At 42.3% G+C, this 15109-nt stretch overlaps 1 protein-coding gene across 1 annotated transcript in view; it reads right to left on the reverse strand.

The window, feature by feature from the left end:
• GASK1B (golgi associated kinase 1B) overlaps nt 1-15109 on the reverse strand; it is a 58804-nt gene that overhangs the window by 20820 nt on the left and 22875 nt on the right. Inside the window, exon 2 of the mRNA XM_077477118.1 lies at nt 10781-10995. Coding sequence (XP_077333244.1) covers nt 10781-10995 — 215 coding nt within the window. The remainder of the gene's footprint in view (nt 1-10780; nt 10996-15109) is intronic.

Genomic DNA, 15109 nt, shown 5'->3' on the forward strand with positions numbered 1-15109 from the left:
GAGCAGCGTGCTTGCAGGTAACATATTTCCACCAAGCAGTTATAATATTTTCTCTACAAAATAATACATGTCTTTGGTGCACTAAATTCTAGACAAATTCAAGACTGCCAATCCACATCTGGAATAATAAATAAAAAAATACTAAATCCTATGGTGTTTAGGAAGCACATGATGACTGCAAATCCTCCAGATTCATAAACAGATTGCACAGATAATATCTTGGAGGCTTTATAAAGTAATGTGTTGAAAGAAATCAGATTTTGTTGTTCTGTGTAACTCTGACCCTGGATTAGAAGGCTAACTATCTCATATATTTTCCCACTCATTCCACCAACTTGTTGATAGGGTCTACAAGATGAAAAGCAGACACCTATTAATAAGCTGTCATGTATTTTGAAGTGTGACACACACCAAACTATTTCTAAATGACTTGTACTATGTTTGGGGTCAATATAATCCTCACATGACTTTATATTACATTCCAGACATAACACAGTCACAAAAGGAGAGTTATGTATGTAATGATCACAAAAGGAGCCATTAAACCCATAAGCCATCCTATTTTTATCTCTGGGATTCTTTCTCAGCAAACATATTATACTTCACACAAATATTCAACAGAGTGTAGGCTGGATCTATGATAAAATGAAGTTTATCTTTACTAGTTCACTTGCAGCTTGTTCCAGGCTCATCCAGTCACATCCAGTCACAGGTCACAGGTGCAAGTTCCTCCAGGATCCATCACTCCCTTTCAGCCCTTGTACACACGGTCGGACATTCTGACAACCAAATCTGTTGGATTTTGTCCGACAGATTTTGTTCGACGGATTTTGTCCGAAACTGTTGCATACACACGGTCGGACAAAGTTGTCGTAAAATCCGATTGTACATAACGTGATGACGTTATTTCGTTACGACGAGACTATGTTCTGGCTAGTAGCCAATAGCTTTGGTCTAGGAATTTGATCTGAGCATGCGTGGCACTTTGTCCGTCGGAGTAGGCTACACATGATCGGAGTATGTCCGATCGGAGCATTTTGTCGTAAAATTTTACGAACAAGTTGGAAAACTTAGTCCGTCGGATACTCCGATGGAAACAGTACGATGGAGACCACACACAGTCGGATTATCCGACAAAGCGGTCCGATAGGACCCATTCCGTCGGAATCTCAGACCGTGTGTACAAGGGCTCAGACTCATGTAAGACATATGAGGCCACACTCTGTTTTCCTTTGTTCTTTGGAATAAAAACAATTTTATCGTTCAAGTTCCAGCAGTGTTCATTCTGGAACCCATATCATATAATTGTTTCAAACTCAAAGGAGAACATAATGCATGTCCTAGTATGTGTTACAGAAGTTTATCATTTTAGGATAAATATATATATATATATATATATATATATATATATATATATATATATATATATATATTTATTTTTTTTCTTAGTGGGCAGACACAGAGCTGGAGGACAGCAGAAACTGGAGGTGAGTGGAGACCAGAGAGGGGGTGCAACAGAGGCGAAAAGAGCAGGAAAAGGGGAGTTAGAGTGTAAGGAAAGAGAGGGAAGTAGGTGCAGAAGAGAAGTAATAAAAATTGAGGATAGCAAAAATTATAAATTAAACAGATACCAGAGAACAACTCCATTAGATTAGAAAAACAGCGTAAGCTAGAGAGTAGAGAGTGGTCATACAGGAATAGAAGTAGGATAGTGGACATTGCGTACAGAGGAGGAATAGGAAGTAGAGACCAAAAGGCATGTGTAGAGAAGGACAAAACTGGAGAATGAACAAAGAGTGCAGAGAAGAATTGGTTTTCTTTTCTAGAGTAAAGGTTCCAAAATATCATTGCTGGTGATCGGTGTGCACAGTAAAGATACACAAGTACACTAAATAAGTGTAGTTTTTTGTGTAGTGATTACTTCAGTACTTCACAATTTTCTCTGTCTATTAACACAATATTTTTAGGTTAGGAGGTCAAGCACAGAGAATAATAGAATTGGACTTTGTACTTGTGACAAGAACTGGTACAGTATTAGAAATAAGACAAAAATAATTAATGCTCTCCATTTGTAAGATAGCACATATTGGCCAGACCAAAAGAACTTTGGGTAAATGCATGTCAGAGCATATACACAAGATCTGCATTGGTTATAAGAACCAAAGCGTGCCTTTACATTTCAGATGCAAACATAATAGAAACCCTGCAGGACTCAAATTCTGGGGGATTGATAAAATCCACCAGATGTGGAGAGGGGCAAATCCGGTGGGAGAATTATCCAGATGTGAGGCCAAATGGATATTCCTTACTAATACATTGAGCCCCAATGGAATGAATGTAGAACTGGATTTTAATTGGTTCATACGTGACTTTTAATTGAGTGTCATTATATCTGTTTATCTATCTTTGTTGACTGTTTAAGCCTATTTATAGATCTCAGTTTTAGGTCAAAAAAATTACAAAATTATTGATTATTGTTTGTTTAATGTAAGTTTTTATTACATATGTTATGCTGTTATGTAGACAGGGATATAGCTGATTATAGACAGGGAAGATGAAAGATTGGATACTAGGTTTTTGTCCATTTTGTAGATTAATACATCAACCTTTGTATCCATTTGCTCCCTTGTCTGTATACAGATCTGGTTGAGCCACATTACATGCAGTGAGGTTTAATATCATGGAAAAAATGAATGGACAATTTGAATTGTGTATGAATTGTTTGTGTATTACAATGAGACATCACCTGTCGAGTAGTTTGTCAGGATGTAATTTTAATAATTGTTATTGATGTTAATCCTTAATTTTAATCCCAGCGCAGTGACTATGTAGATTTTGATCTCTACATATTTTTCGATCGGCGGCACCAATGTGATTGTTGCGGCTCTATGTGCATGAATGCGTGCTCATGATTGATGTTTAACTGATCGTGGTGATGACCAATACCAGCGAGTCTAGTAGGATCATCCAGGGTTAACCCCCGGCTGAGCCGGCCTATAAACAGAATCAGCCGTGTAGCGTTGCCACGCCCTCTGACGAAACGCGCTAGACGTGACCACAAGGCTGAACTAGACTGTTCGTAGCTTGCATTTCAACCCAGGAATCAGAGCAACAAGGATAACCAGGGAGCGGTAGCATATATACGCAGGCTGAATAGTATTCCTTGTGACATTTTAATGCAGATTTTTGTCTTTCTGCTTGTAAGCATATTTTAACATGGGGGATAAACTTTTAAAACAAGATTACGGTATGTAGTTTGTTCCCACTCTTTTTCGTGGTTTTTAAAAACTCAGATTGGAGGAGGATCCCGTGTATGGTATGACTATATGCAAAACAATGCGATTGGTGATTTAAGGTACATTGGTGTTAGAGCTGTGGTGAGTTCATTACCTTAGGCAAGTGTGAATCTACACTTCTTTTAGCCGATGATGTAGAAAGCAATTTTCTGTTAATTATGAATACCCAATCATATGCAGGTGTTATAACTGAACAGAAAATTGCTTTTTAAATGATTAGATAACTGAAGTGCAAATTTAAATAATATATTGGGTAGAAACCATCCTCATTATGGTATTGTATTGTAATCAGCCACATAAATATAGATGGATGGTAAAATAATAATGGAAAAACATCAGTACTGGTCATAGAATACATTTCCTGTTACTATTATTTTTAAGTTTATTCTCTCAGATATAAAACATCTTTAACTTTATTTAGATGTCTTTGGGGTACATACTGTATCAAATTAAAGACCCCAAAACAAATTCAATGGTTAATGAACCAAAAACGTTTAAGTTACTAATATTTATATTTCATATCAGTGCGATGCATCTAGCATTAGCATATCCATTAATTAGCATTGGGGTTTTTGGGTCTTTTTTTCCTGCAGGAACTGAACATTCTGCTGTGTAAAATAGAATAATGCAGATTGGTATGAATGAGCTCTTTTTACTAGGATTGCAGCTGTTTCCTCCTTTTCAGTTTGTCATTGCTCTCATAAATTCTGTGAGTATTGCTACTGGTTGTAAGATGCTGTTGGTAGGTTGTTTGGGCTGATTTATAAATGTACCAAACTAAACTCAGGATGACTCAAAGATCACATCTTCCCTGATAGCCTACCATCAATCATAGTTCTGGAAGGGTTGTTTAGTGCTATGTGGCAAAATCCTTACTTGTACTTCTTAATTAAAGAATTATTCAGCAAGCAAGAAATGGAACTCATGTATATTAGTAAGTGGGTGTTTAGTAAAAATGGTAACAAAGAAGTAACAACTCACTTATAAAAAAAAAAACTATTGCAGTTAGTGGTGTATTTAGGTTTTGCGCTGCCCTAGGCCTGACTAAACTCATGCATACCTAAATAAAATATGGCCCACCCCTTCCTGTCAAGGTCACACCCCTTCCTGTTTAAGACCGACCCTATCTGTAAACCACATTTCTTCCTATTTAGGCCTGATGAGTTTACTTCCTCTTTGATTCCCTGCAAAGGTAAAGCATAATGGAATACTATGCATGGCATAGTAGTCCATTATGTGTCACTTACCTGACACAGGAGCCAGCGAAGTCACCCCTGTCCCTTGTAGTCCGCCGCATCCATCTTCTCGGTGGGTCTCGCTGCTCCGCCGCTGTCATTCGGCGAAGCCGTGATGACGTCACTCCCGCACATGCACACGGGAGCCGCCACTCACGGCATATCGCCGCTGACAGCAGCACACTCAGTGCGCCTGCGTGCCGCTGTCTGCGGTGCCTGTCTTTTGGCAAATATCTCCTAAACAGTGTAGGTTTAGGAGATATTTCTTGGACCTACAGGTAAGCCTTAATCTAGGCTTACCTGTAGGTCAAAGTTGGTTGTAAGGGTTTACAACCACTTTAAGAGTGCAGCAGGGGCGGATCCAGAGTCTAGTCTCAGGAGGGGCACTGCCAGAAAATAAGGCTGCTTTCACACTGGGGTGGGCGGGCGACGGCGGTAAAGGCCGCTAACGGGACGGTTTTATCTCATTTATTTCTACTGAGACACACAGCCACTATATCCCAATATAACATGTTGGTGCGGGTCCTTGAATAAACCCTGCATGCATTCTGGGATCCGCAAGCATGACATACTGGGATATAGCGGCTGTGTGTCTCAGTATAAATAAATGGGATGCATGTAACACTTTATGCATCCCCAAGCCAGTAAAAGACAGCCCTGCATGTCAGACGCATGTCTGCCTGTGTGAATGAAGCATAAAGATACAGATTTCTGTCATTCTATATCATCATTATCATCATGATAATCACACAATACAGGTGCTGTGGCTCAACGCACCTGTGCTGTGTGATTCTCATGATGATAATGATGATTGGTAATTGTAATATGACACATGGAGGGGGTTAATGTACTCACTGATGTATTACTGACCAGTGGCAATTAATTAACCCCTTTGTGCTGCATTAGTGGCACTAGTGGCAGTGTTTATAAACCCCTTCATGCTGTAGCATAAAAGGGGTTAATTAACATTGATGGTGCCACTGTCATTAATGCAGCACAAAGGGGTTGATTGTCACTGATCACAAATACATGAGTGAGTACATTAACCCCCTCAATGTGCCATATTACAATTACCAGTGTAAATTATTTCACCCCCCTCACCCCCAAAGCATTCACCACTTCACCTGTAAGACAAGGTGTTAACTAATTAACATAGCAATGCCTGCCGTAGCTAATTAACATAACAATGCCGCTCGTAGCTCATTAACATAACAATGCCCACCGTAGCTCATTAACACAACACTGCCTTAGCTAAGTAAGTGATCACTCACTTGCAGTGCACTGAGCTGGCTACAGTCCATCTTGTCTTCAATCCTGCGCGCCTCTGAATCGTGACGTCACACCAGCCGGGACTAGGAAGCTCCTGTCGGGTAGAGATCACTCCGCCTGACAGGGAAGTGAAGTGACACTCGTGCCGCTCTGCTGCAACTCTGCCAGCATGTAGCAGCAGCCCGTGTCCAGGGGCGGACTGACCATTGGGCTACTCGGGCACTGCCCGAGGGCCCCATGCCATTAGGGGGCCCCATCAGGGTTGCCAGCCTCAGTAAAACCAGGGACAGTATGTAAAAAAATGGTGTATTTTTTACATCTGTCTTTGAAATGTCCCTTACCGACATCCTTTTGGTCTAAAAATCCTGAGATTATAGCTGCCCCACCTCTCCAGTACCTTCTCAGCCAATAGAAACATGTCTGTGTGTACTGTGTGAATGTATACTGTGTGTGTGTTTGTGTATACTGTGTGGCCCCATAATCTGTGATTGCCCGGGGGCCCCATATTCTCCTATTGCCCTGGGGCCCCATGAGTTGTCAGTCCGCCCCTGCCCGTGTCACATCAATTACAGACCCCCATAGTGACCCACTGGCCCCCTCTAAATAAACTGATGGAAGCCAGGGGAAGCAGCAATAAAGTCCCAGCTGCATTTAGATGCCTCATGCAAATCTGGTGAGGTGGCGGAGGGAGAAAGCCTTGGAGTAAGTTCTATTTTCTGGGAGGGGGCAATTGTCCCGTTGCCCCCCCCTGGATCCGCCCCTGGAGTGCAGCCTCATTAGTGTCCAATAGTACAGTCTTCTCAGTGCCCATCAGTGCAGCCTATCAGTGCCCATCAGTACAGTTCCATCACTGCAGCCCCATCAGTGCCCATATCAGTGCATGCCTCATCAGTGCAGCTCATCAGTGGCCATCAGTGCAGCCTCATCGTATTAGTACCCATCAGTGCAGCCTATCAATGCTCATCAGTACAGCCTTATCAGTGCCCATCAGTGCAACCTCATCAGTACCCATCAGAGTTACCTCATCATCGCCCATGAGTGCAGCCTCATCAGCGCCCATCAGTACAGTCTTATCAGTGCCTATCAGTGCAGCATATTGGTGCCCATCAGTACAGTCCCATCAGCGCAGCCCCATCAGTGCCCATATCAGTGCTGCCTTATCAGTGCAGCACAGCTTTATCAGTGCCCAACAGTGTAGCTCATCAGTGGCCATCAGTGCAGCCTCATCAGGGGCAACCAGTGCAGCCTATTAGTGTCCATCAGTGCCTCCTATGAGTGCTCATCAGTACAGTCTTATCAGTGCCCATCAATGCAGTCTCATCGGCACCCATCAGTGCAGACTCCTCAGCACCTATCAATGCAGCCTCATCAGCGTCCATCAGTGTGGTCTCATCAGGGGAACCAGTGCAGCCTATTAGTGCCCATCAGTGCGGCCCATTAGTGCAGACTTATCAGTGCCCATCAGTTCAGCCTTAACAGTGCCCATCAGTGCAGCCTCATCAACGCAGCCCCATCAGTGCCCATATCAGTGTTGCCTTATCAATGCAGCCTCATCAGTGCCCAACATTGCAGCTCATCAGTGCCAATCGGTGCATCCTCATCAGTGCCCATCAGTGTGGCCTCATCAGGGGCAACCATTGCAGCCTATTAGTGCCCACATCAGTGCAGCCTATAAGTGCCCAGTGCATCCTATTAATGCACATCAGTACAGTCTTATCAGTGCCAATCAGTGCATCCTCATCAGTGCCCATCAGTGTGGCCTCATCAGCAGCAACCAATGCAGCCTATTAGTGCCCATATCAGTGCACATATCAGTGCAGCTCATCAGTGCCCATATCAGTGTCTATATGAGTGCACCTATCAGTGCCCATATCAGTGTCTATATGAGTGAACCTATCAGTGCCCATATCAGTGCAGCTCATCAGTGGCTATCAGTATATTAATTTCCATGTTGAGCACTTGGTACACGCACATTAGTAATAGTAACATAATCGTGCTCCTCTCTTTCTCTCTTCCTCCTATCGCCCAGGGAGAAGATTCAGTGAAGAAGAAAGCCGTTTGGAGGAGGGTGGGTGGAGCACTGTGCTCCTCCTCTGCCAGTGAAATTACATGCAGCTGGTCTGGCCAATCACCGGCTGCTTCTGGGGGTGCCAGTTGTTGTCGCTGCTGGCTCCCCCTCCCCCCCAGCCGGCCAAACACGCTCCATATACTGCGACAAAATTTACACGTGTTGCACTACAACAAGCAGGCCGACGAGGGCTGTATTTGTGCTGGAGGCGGCCACGGGAACCAGGACTTGGTAAGAGGGGACAGGATTTTTTTCCCACAAATAGAGCTTTCTTTTGGTGGTATTTAATTACAGCTGGGAGTTTTATTTTTTGCTAAACAAACAAAAAAAGATGCAAAAAAAAAAATCATGTTTAATAGTTTGTTATAAAATTTTGCAAACAGGTCATTTTTCTCCTTCATTGAAGTGTGCTGATGAGGCAACACTGATAGGCTGCACTGGTGGGCACTGATAGGCATAGTTAATGTGGCACTAATAGGCACAGATAAGGTGGCACCGATAGGCACAGATAAGGCAGTACTGATGGGCACAGATAAGGCGGCACTGATGGGCAAAGATGGGCACGGATGGGTGGCACGGATGGGTGGCACTAAGGGGCACTGATAGGTACCACTGATAGATGGGACTTATGGGCACTGATAGGTGGCACTGATAGGTGGCTCTGATAGGTGGCACTGCTGGGCACTGATGGGCGGCACTGCTGGGCACTGATGGGCACTGGTAGATGACACTGATGGGCACGGATATGTGGCACTGGGGTGCAGCACCGTTGTTGAGGCAGATTGTGGGCACTGTGGGTGGCACTGCTGGGTGGCACTGCTGGGTGGCACTGTGGGCACTGGGGTGGCACTGACAGGGGGCACTTATGTTCTATTAAGGTGGCACTGGCAGGGGGCAGGTGGGCACTGGCAGGGCTGGCCGTGATCGGGACTGATGTCCCGATCACGGCCGCCGGTGATCGGCTCTTTTTTTTTTCTCCTTGCGCTGTCAGCGCGAGGAGGAATAATAGCCGATTGCCGGCTCCGTTGCATCACATGATCAGCTGTCATTGGCTGACAGCTGATCACGTGATAAGGGGTCGGGATCGACCCCTTGCTCGGATCAGTGAGACTCGCCGATCACAGAGCGCGCCGCGCGTGCCCCTCAGGGGGCGCGCAGGCCGCTCGTGCACGGGACGACGTCAATAGACGTAGTCCCGGCAAAGGAGGTCCGCGCTGTAGCCGTCATTCGGCTATAGCGTGGATCTCAAGTGGTTAAAAACATTTTCATTGCAACTGGAACACCTCTTAAGGAAGCCTGGACAATTTCTCCAGGAACCTGGAACTAACCTAAGGAGTTAGGAGCCAGGAAAATACAGTTGTCGTCCTAGTGACCAGTATTACTCATCCGATTTTATTAACACACAGTAAAGTATATGTGAATAAATTTGTCAATTGGGAAGTATTGGGCCTGACGATGGTGATTATAGAGCAAGGGTAACAAACCTCAGTACTTTAGTCAGGTGAAACTACAAATTCAAAGCCTATAGCACTGGAGGTCTTGACTGTGGCAGTCTTGCAATGCCTCATTGGACATGTAGTTCAACAACAGCTTGGTTGCCAAGGTTTTCTACCCCTGTTATGGAGTAAAAAGCACTGGTCCATCTAATGAGGGGTGCGGTGTAAAGATCTGCCTGCTCCCAGGACACACTAAAATGTATTGGGCCTGACACTGAAGATTAGTAGTAAGGAGTAGTAAGTAGTAAGGAGTATAAAGCACTGGTCGACCTATAGGAGTAATGAGAACAATACTAACTATTGCAGCATATCAGATAAGCAAGAATAAAACATTAATCACTTAAGGACTAGAAGGATTTGCCCCTTGCATTGCTTTAACTGACAATTGCGCAGTCGTGCAACGTTGTACCTTAAACTTTTTCCCCCCCCACAAATAGAGCTTTCTTTTGGTGGTATTTGATCACCTCTGCGGTTTTTATTTTTTGCGCTATAAACAAAAAAGAGCGACAATTTTGAGAAAAAAAACAATAATTTTAACTTTTTGCTATAATAAATATCCCAAAATTTTAAATAAATTCCATAATTTCTTCATCAGTTTAGGCCAATATATATTCTTCTACATATTTTTGGTAAAAACAAATTGCAATAAGTGTATACTGATTGGTTTGCACAAAAGTTATAGTGTCTACAAAGTAGAGAATAGATTTATGGCATTTTTATTATATATATTTTTTTTTTTTTTTACGAGTAATGGCGACGATCTACGATTTTTAGAGGGACTGAGACATTGCAGTGGATAGATCAGATACTTTTGACACATTTTTGGGACCATTGACATTTATACAGCGATCAGTGCTATAAACATGCACTGAATACTGTGTAAATGTCACTGGTGGATATCGCGCCCGCTGGCCTCGTGCATTGGGTCCCCCACTGTGCAGTGGCGTGCACACCTGCTATGGCTCTTAAAGGAGCCGACATACAGGTACCATTCACAGAAACGTGCCGACCTGCCACCGTATAGTGACGGCGGCTGGTCGGCAAGTGGTTAAGCACCAGACCTGATGCTGAAAAATAAAGAGTATGAAGTATAGGTCCTAAAGTGCAGTGTGCTGATCAGTCTGTTCCCAAGACACACAGAGGCATGCTCCTGATATGAATTGTCAGATGTTTTTCCTCCCCTAGTGGTGGCTGAAGAAATGCCAGTCAACAAGACTGCAAATAAAGACTTCAGTGACCACATCATTAGACAGCGGTTTATAGTTGCCATCGTGACCAGGCAACCAGGGTTTATGCAGCACCATTTTAAAGTATTCTTAATAACGTTTGATAGATTATTATTACTTTAGCAACGTGTTCATAAAATATCTCTACATATACATTTTTTTTTTTAAATAGGCTGACAAGTTTCCTTACTTGTAGAAGAAAATCAAAAAGTGCCATTTTGGACCACTCATGGTGATGGACGTCTGGACAGCCAAGGTCTGCTTTTGGAGCTTTTCCATTTAACCAACACTTATGGGAAAGGATTTTTTGGTAAGTTTTCCACTTAAGCTTGACAGATGACTTTGTGATGTTATCAGTAGGAGACAAGAAGGAATCCCACAGTATAACTGGACATGGCAGGACATCTGAAAAAAAATAAAAAATAAAACATAAAGCAAATTTTACTATGTTTATTTAAAACTAGGTAAATGGGACTCCAGATACTGTAAATAGCAATAATTCACATTTAATCTGTTATTCTGTGTCTACAAAGAAAAAAAAACCCATCAGATTGCTTGCTATGCGTAGTGCATCTATCTCCCCCATTGATTTCTCTAGTTTTTAAAAATGAACATTCTTGTAAAGTTGGCCGGTTATTTTATCATCACTATTTAGAATCTGTTCGCTCCATGTGCAGTGACCTGTGTTATTCTGTACAGCTCAATGAAAACTCACTGAATGCACATAGAAAATCATTGACATGCTGCATTTTTTTTGCACTTCTCCTCAACTCATGTAAGCATATCTCACTATGTAGAGCTAAATAAAATTAGATTTTGTAACATTTCAATAAAAAATAAAAACAGGCAAATAGTGCCTTGCAACAAGGCAAGGCACTGTGCCTTACAACAGTTACATATTGGATATCAGCCAAAAATTGCTTGCTTTAGATTGAGAGCTGGTGAGAAAAAGCCTATGTAGTTAGTGATCTTATTCTTTATATAGTGTAACTATACCCAAAAGTTTCTGTGAACAAATCATATACTTAGATAAGGACAAGACCCTATCTGATGAGTAAAAAGGATAGCATACAGGAGCAAACTCTAAGAACCCAAAGAATAAGACTATACTGCCTACTGCTGAACTATGGGCAGAAACATTTAAGCCTTTTCTTTTTTCACCCATTCATTGTGATTGTAATGCTGTAGCTACTGCCAAATCACTCCTTGTACCCTACATAATGAGAGCCTTCAGTCCTTTATATCAAGTTTGCATGACCAATGGCTGCTGTGCTCACTCCTTTTCTGGCCACCAATCATGTAACATATTGCTGTTGTTATACTTTAACCAATACAGATACTCATTGTTTAACGACTTACCCGTTTAACGACCACTCAGACTTACGACCAGCTCTCCAGATCTAAATGACCCGCTATACATCATTGTATTGTACAGTACATTTTTTTTTGTTTGTGTTCTGTACTTATGCAAATTAAAACAACATCATTGAGCTGGAGTTTTGTGCTTAGACCTTTTTTTTTCACAATACAGTACAGTACAGTAGTTAAGAATTCTTAAAATAGTGATTACTTGTGGCTCCTCATTTAACCAATTAGTTTAAAGTGGAATTCCACCCAAAAGTGAAACTTCCACTTTAAGCACACCTTGTCCCCTTACATGCCCCATTTGGCATGTCATATCTTTTTTTTTGGGGGTAACTTATTTTTAGTGGGACTTCCTGTCCCACTTCCTTCTTCCTCTTCTTGGCTGCCTAGGAGACTCCTCCTCTCGCCTTAGGCAAACCCCTCCCTGCCAGTAATCTTCTGGGACAGGTCACAGGTCCCAGAAGACTGACTGGCCAATAGCAGAGCACAGCACAGCTCGCGCATGGCCATGAAGCCGTAAGCTGCCACAGCCGGGTGCCCGCAGTTGATATGATGGCACTGCGGAGAGGAGAGGGAGAGGAGCGAGGTTCCGGGCGCCCACATCGCTGGGCTGTGGGGCAGGTAAGTGTTTGTTTAATAATAGTCAGCACACAAGCATTTACCCTTGCAATGTCGGGGCAGCCCCACCACAAGGGATACATTTTTCTATCCCTGGAGTTCAGCTTTATAGATTATTTTTTAATGCAAAATAAGCTACTTTTTTTAAAATATTATATTTTATTAGTATATCAGGACTTGTAACGTTACAATTTCAAGGATTTGTAAAGGGAAATACACATCATTACAGTAATATGTTTACACCCACTGAGCAATACATGTGCCAAAAATGCATTTACATTCTTTACATAGGGAGTTGTTTATCCATTTCCAAAAACAAACTGTGCCAACCATGCATTAGGACCTTTTATTGCGTTTTCGGCAATTAGGAGTAGATATTGGAGATGTATCTGTACATGTGATTGTGGTGTCATCCTAATCCACCAAATGAAACATGCTGTTATGACTTGATTACATTAATTGCATAATATTAGCTATCTACCAAAAATTCATATATAACAGTCCTGAAGTATGTTTTATGCTAAAACACTGTTTTTCATGAAAAGATCTGATACTTAGCTTGTGATTTATAATGTAAATGGCAAGTCTTTAATCACTACCTTGACATCCAGCATATTTCCTTCTGGAATACGCCCTCATCACCCTCATCCTGTCTGGGAATTCAGCTGAGCATACTGCCATAGTGAACTATGTAATCTGAGAACTAACTTTGCACATTAAAGTGATGTGTAGTAAGATATCTTCAAAGGAGAGATGTCTTTGTTGTAGGATAGGATAAAATACCATTACATTGTTTTAACATAAATAACTAACAAGTATTCAAGCTCCCTAAGACATGTTACTAACATGAAAAGCTCAACAGACATTTACAACAGATCGTATTGTAGAAGCTTATTCATTAGGATAACATCCAAGACCTCATATAAAACAAACATTTCCACTTGTCACAATGACACATGCCAGGAAAAAGTTGATTCTCATATGTATTCACTTTGAGCATTCTCTTCCATGGTGAACAGTTTTCCCTGCCTTTAATTTAAACCTAATTACAGATCAGTAATTTGTTATTTAGTGGTTTCTATGATCTTTTGATTGGTGGCTTCTTGAGTTCTATAAAATAAATGCAGCTTTCTTATACTAGCAGATGAAGATGATCAGAAGCCGCACTGACTGGCTCTTGGAAATGTTTCAAGGACTATGACTTGGCTTTGGAGTGCAAATCCTGCACAGCAACATTAGAAGGTCTATGGCCTTTTGTAGAACCACCCCTGCAATTTAGATGCATTGCCGCCAGTGCTCAATAAGTGGTTAAAGATAAATTTCTCAGTTGTTTGTGTGTAAGTACAACATCTGGGGAGATTTCAAGTGTCAAAATGTATAATGTTTGCAAATGTCTAATCAATGACTTGAACAAAGTTTGGTTTATTTTAAAAGGTTAAGATGGAGTACAGGTTCACTTTCATCTAACAATGTGCTTGCACTAATATTATGTGTAGCGGCGGCTCCTGAAGAGCAGGCGCTATGCGTTTTTCTAAAGTTAAAGTTGCCTAAACTGCAGTTTGGTTTGGGTACAATTATCTAAATTGGGCATCAGCATCAGTCTGACTGGACTGTGAGATGTTCAGCCTGGCCACAGATGGCACTGTCTCTTCTGGCAGGCATGGAACTATGGTCTGGTCAGGGGCTTAAATTACTCTCTCTCAGAGCCTGCCCAGTGGGAGTGCTTTCTGGGAAAGGGTATTTAAGATGCGGAGGTCATGTGGTGGGGGGTTCCGGTCCAGAATGATGTGCTGACTTCATGGTCCTGGTCCTCCTGACCAGCCCCCAGGAAGGCTATGGCCTGAGGTGCGGATCCACCTTACTTTAGTGTCTCGGGGCTGCCTAGCCTTAGGCAAGGAAACTAAGGAAGGATTCTGAGGTGGTTGGGTGCCGTCTCCGGTTCGGGAGAGACCCAGTGTACTTCCAGCATTCTAGGGGAGGACTCTTCAGAAGAACTCCATGTACTGGTTGGTTTTCTTAGCAAGCGCCTGGAAGGGCTGAAGTAACCAAGAGAATCCGGTCTTGTGGATATCGGGGGGCATGTAAGGACAAGTCTGATCATTGAAGGAGAGCATGCTGAGTTCCCGGCATAGCTACAGTGCCTTAAAAAAAGTATTCATACCCCTTGAAATGTTCCACATTTTGGCATGGTACAACCAAAAACATAAATGTATTTTATTGGGATTGTATGTGATAGACCAACACAAAGAGGCACATAATTGTAAAGTAGAAGGAAAATGATAAATGGATTTCAATTTTTTTTACAAATAAACATCTGAAAAGTATGGCGTACATTTGTATCCAGCCCCCTTTACTCTGATACCCCTAACTAACATCTAGTAAAACCAATTGCCTTCAGAAGTCACCTAATTAGTAAATAGAGTCCACCTGTGTGTACTTTAATCTCAGTATAAATACAGCTGTTCTGTGAAGCCCTCAGAGGTTTGTTAGAGTACCTTAGTGAACAAACAGAATCATGAAGGCCAAGGAACACACC

The sequence above is a fragment of the Lithobates pipiens genome, unplaced genomic scaffold (genome assembly GCF_037356315.1).
Source record: "Lithobates pipiens isolate NorthernLeopardFrog02 unplaced genomic scaffold, aLitPip1_a1.2 Scaffold_13, whole genome shotgun sequence".
Lineage (NCBI taxonomy): Eukaryota > Metazoa > Chordata > Amphibia > Anura > Ranidae > Lithobates > Lithobates pipiens.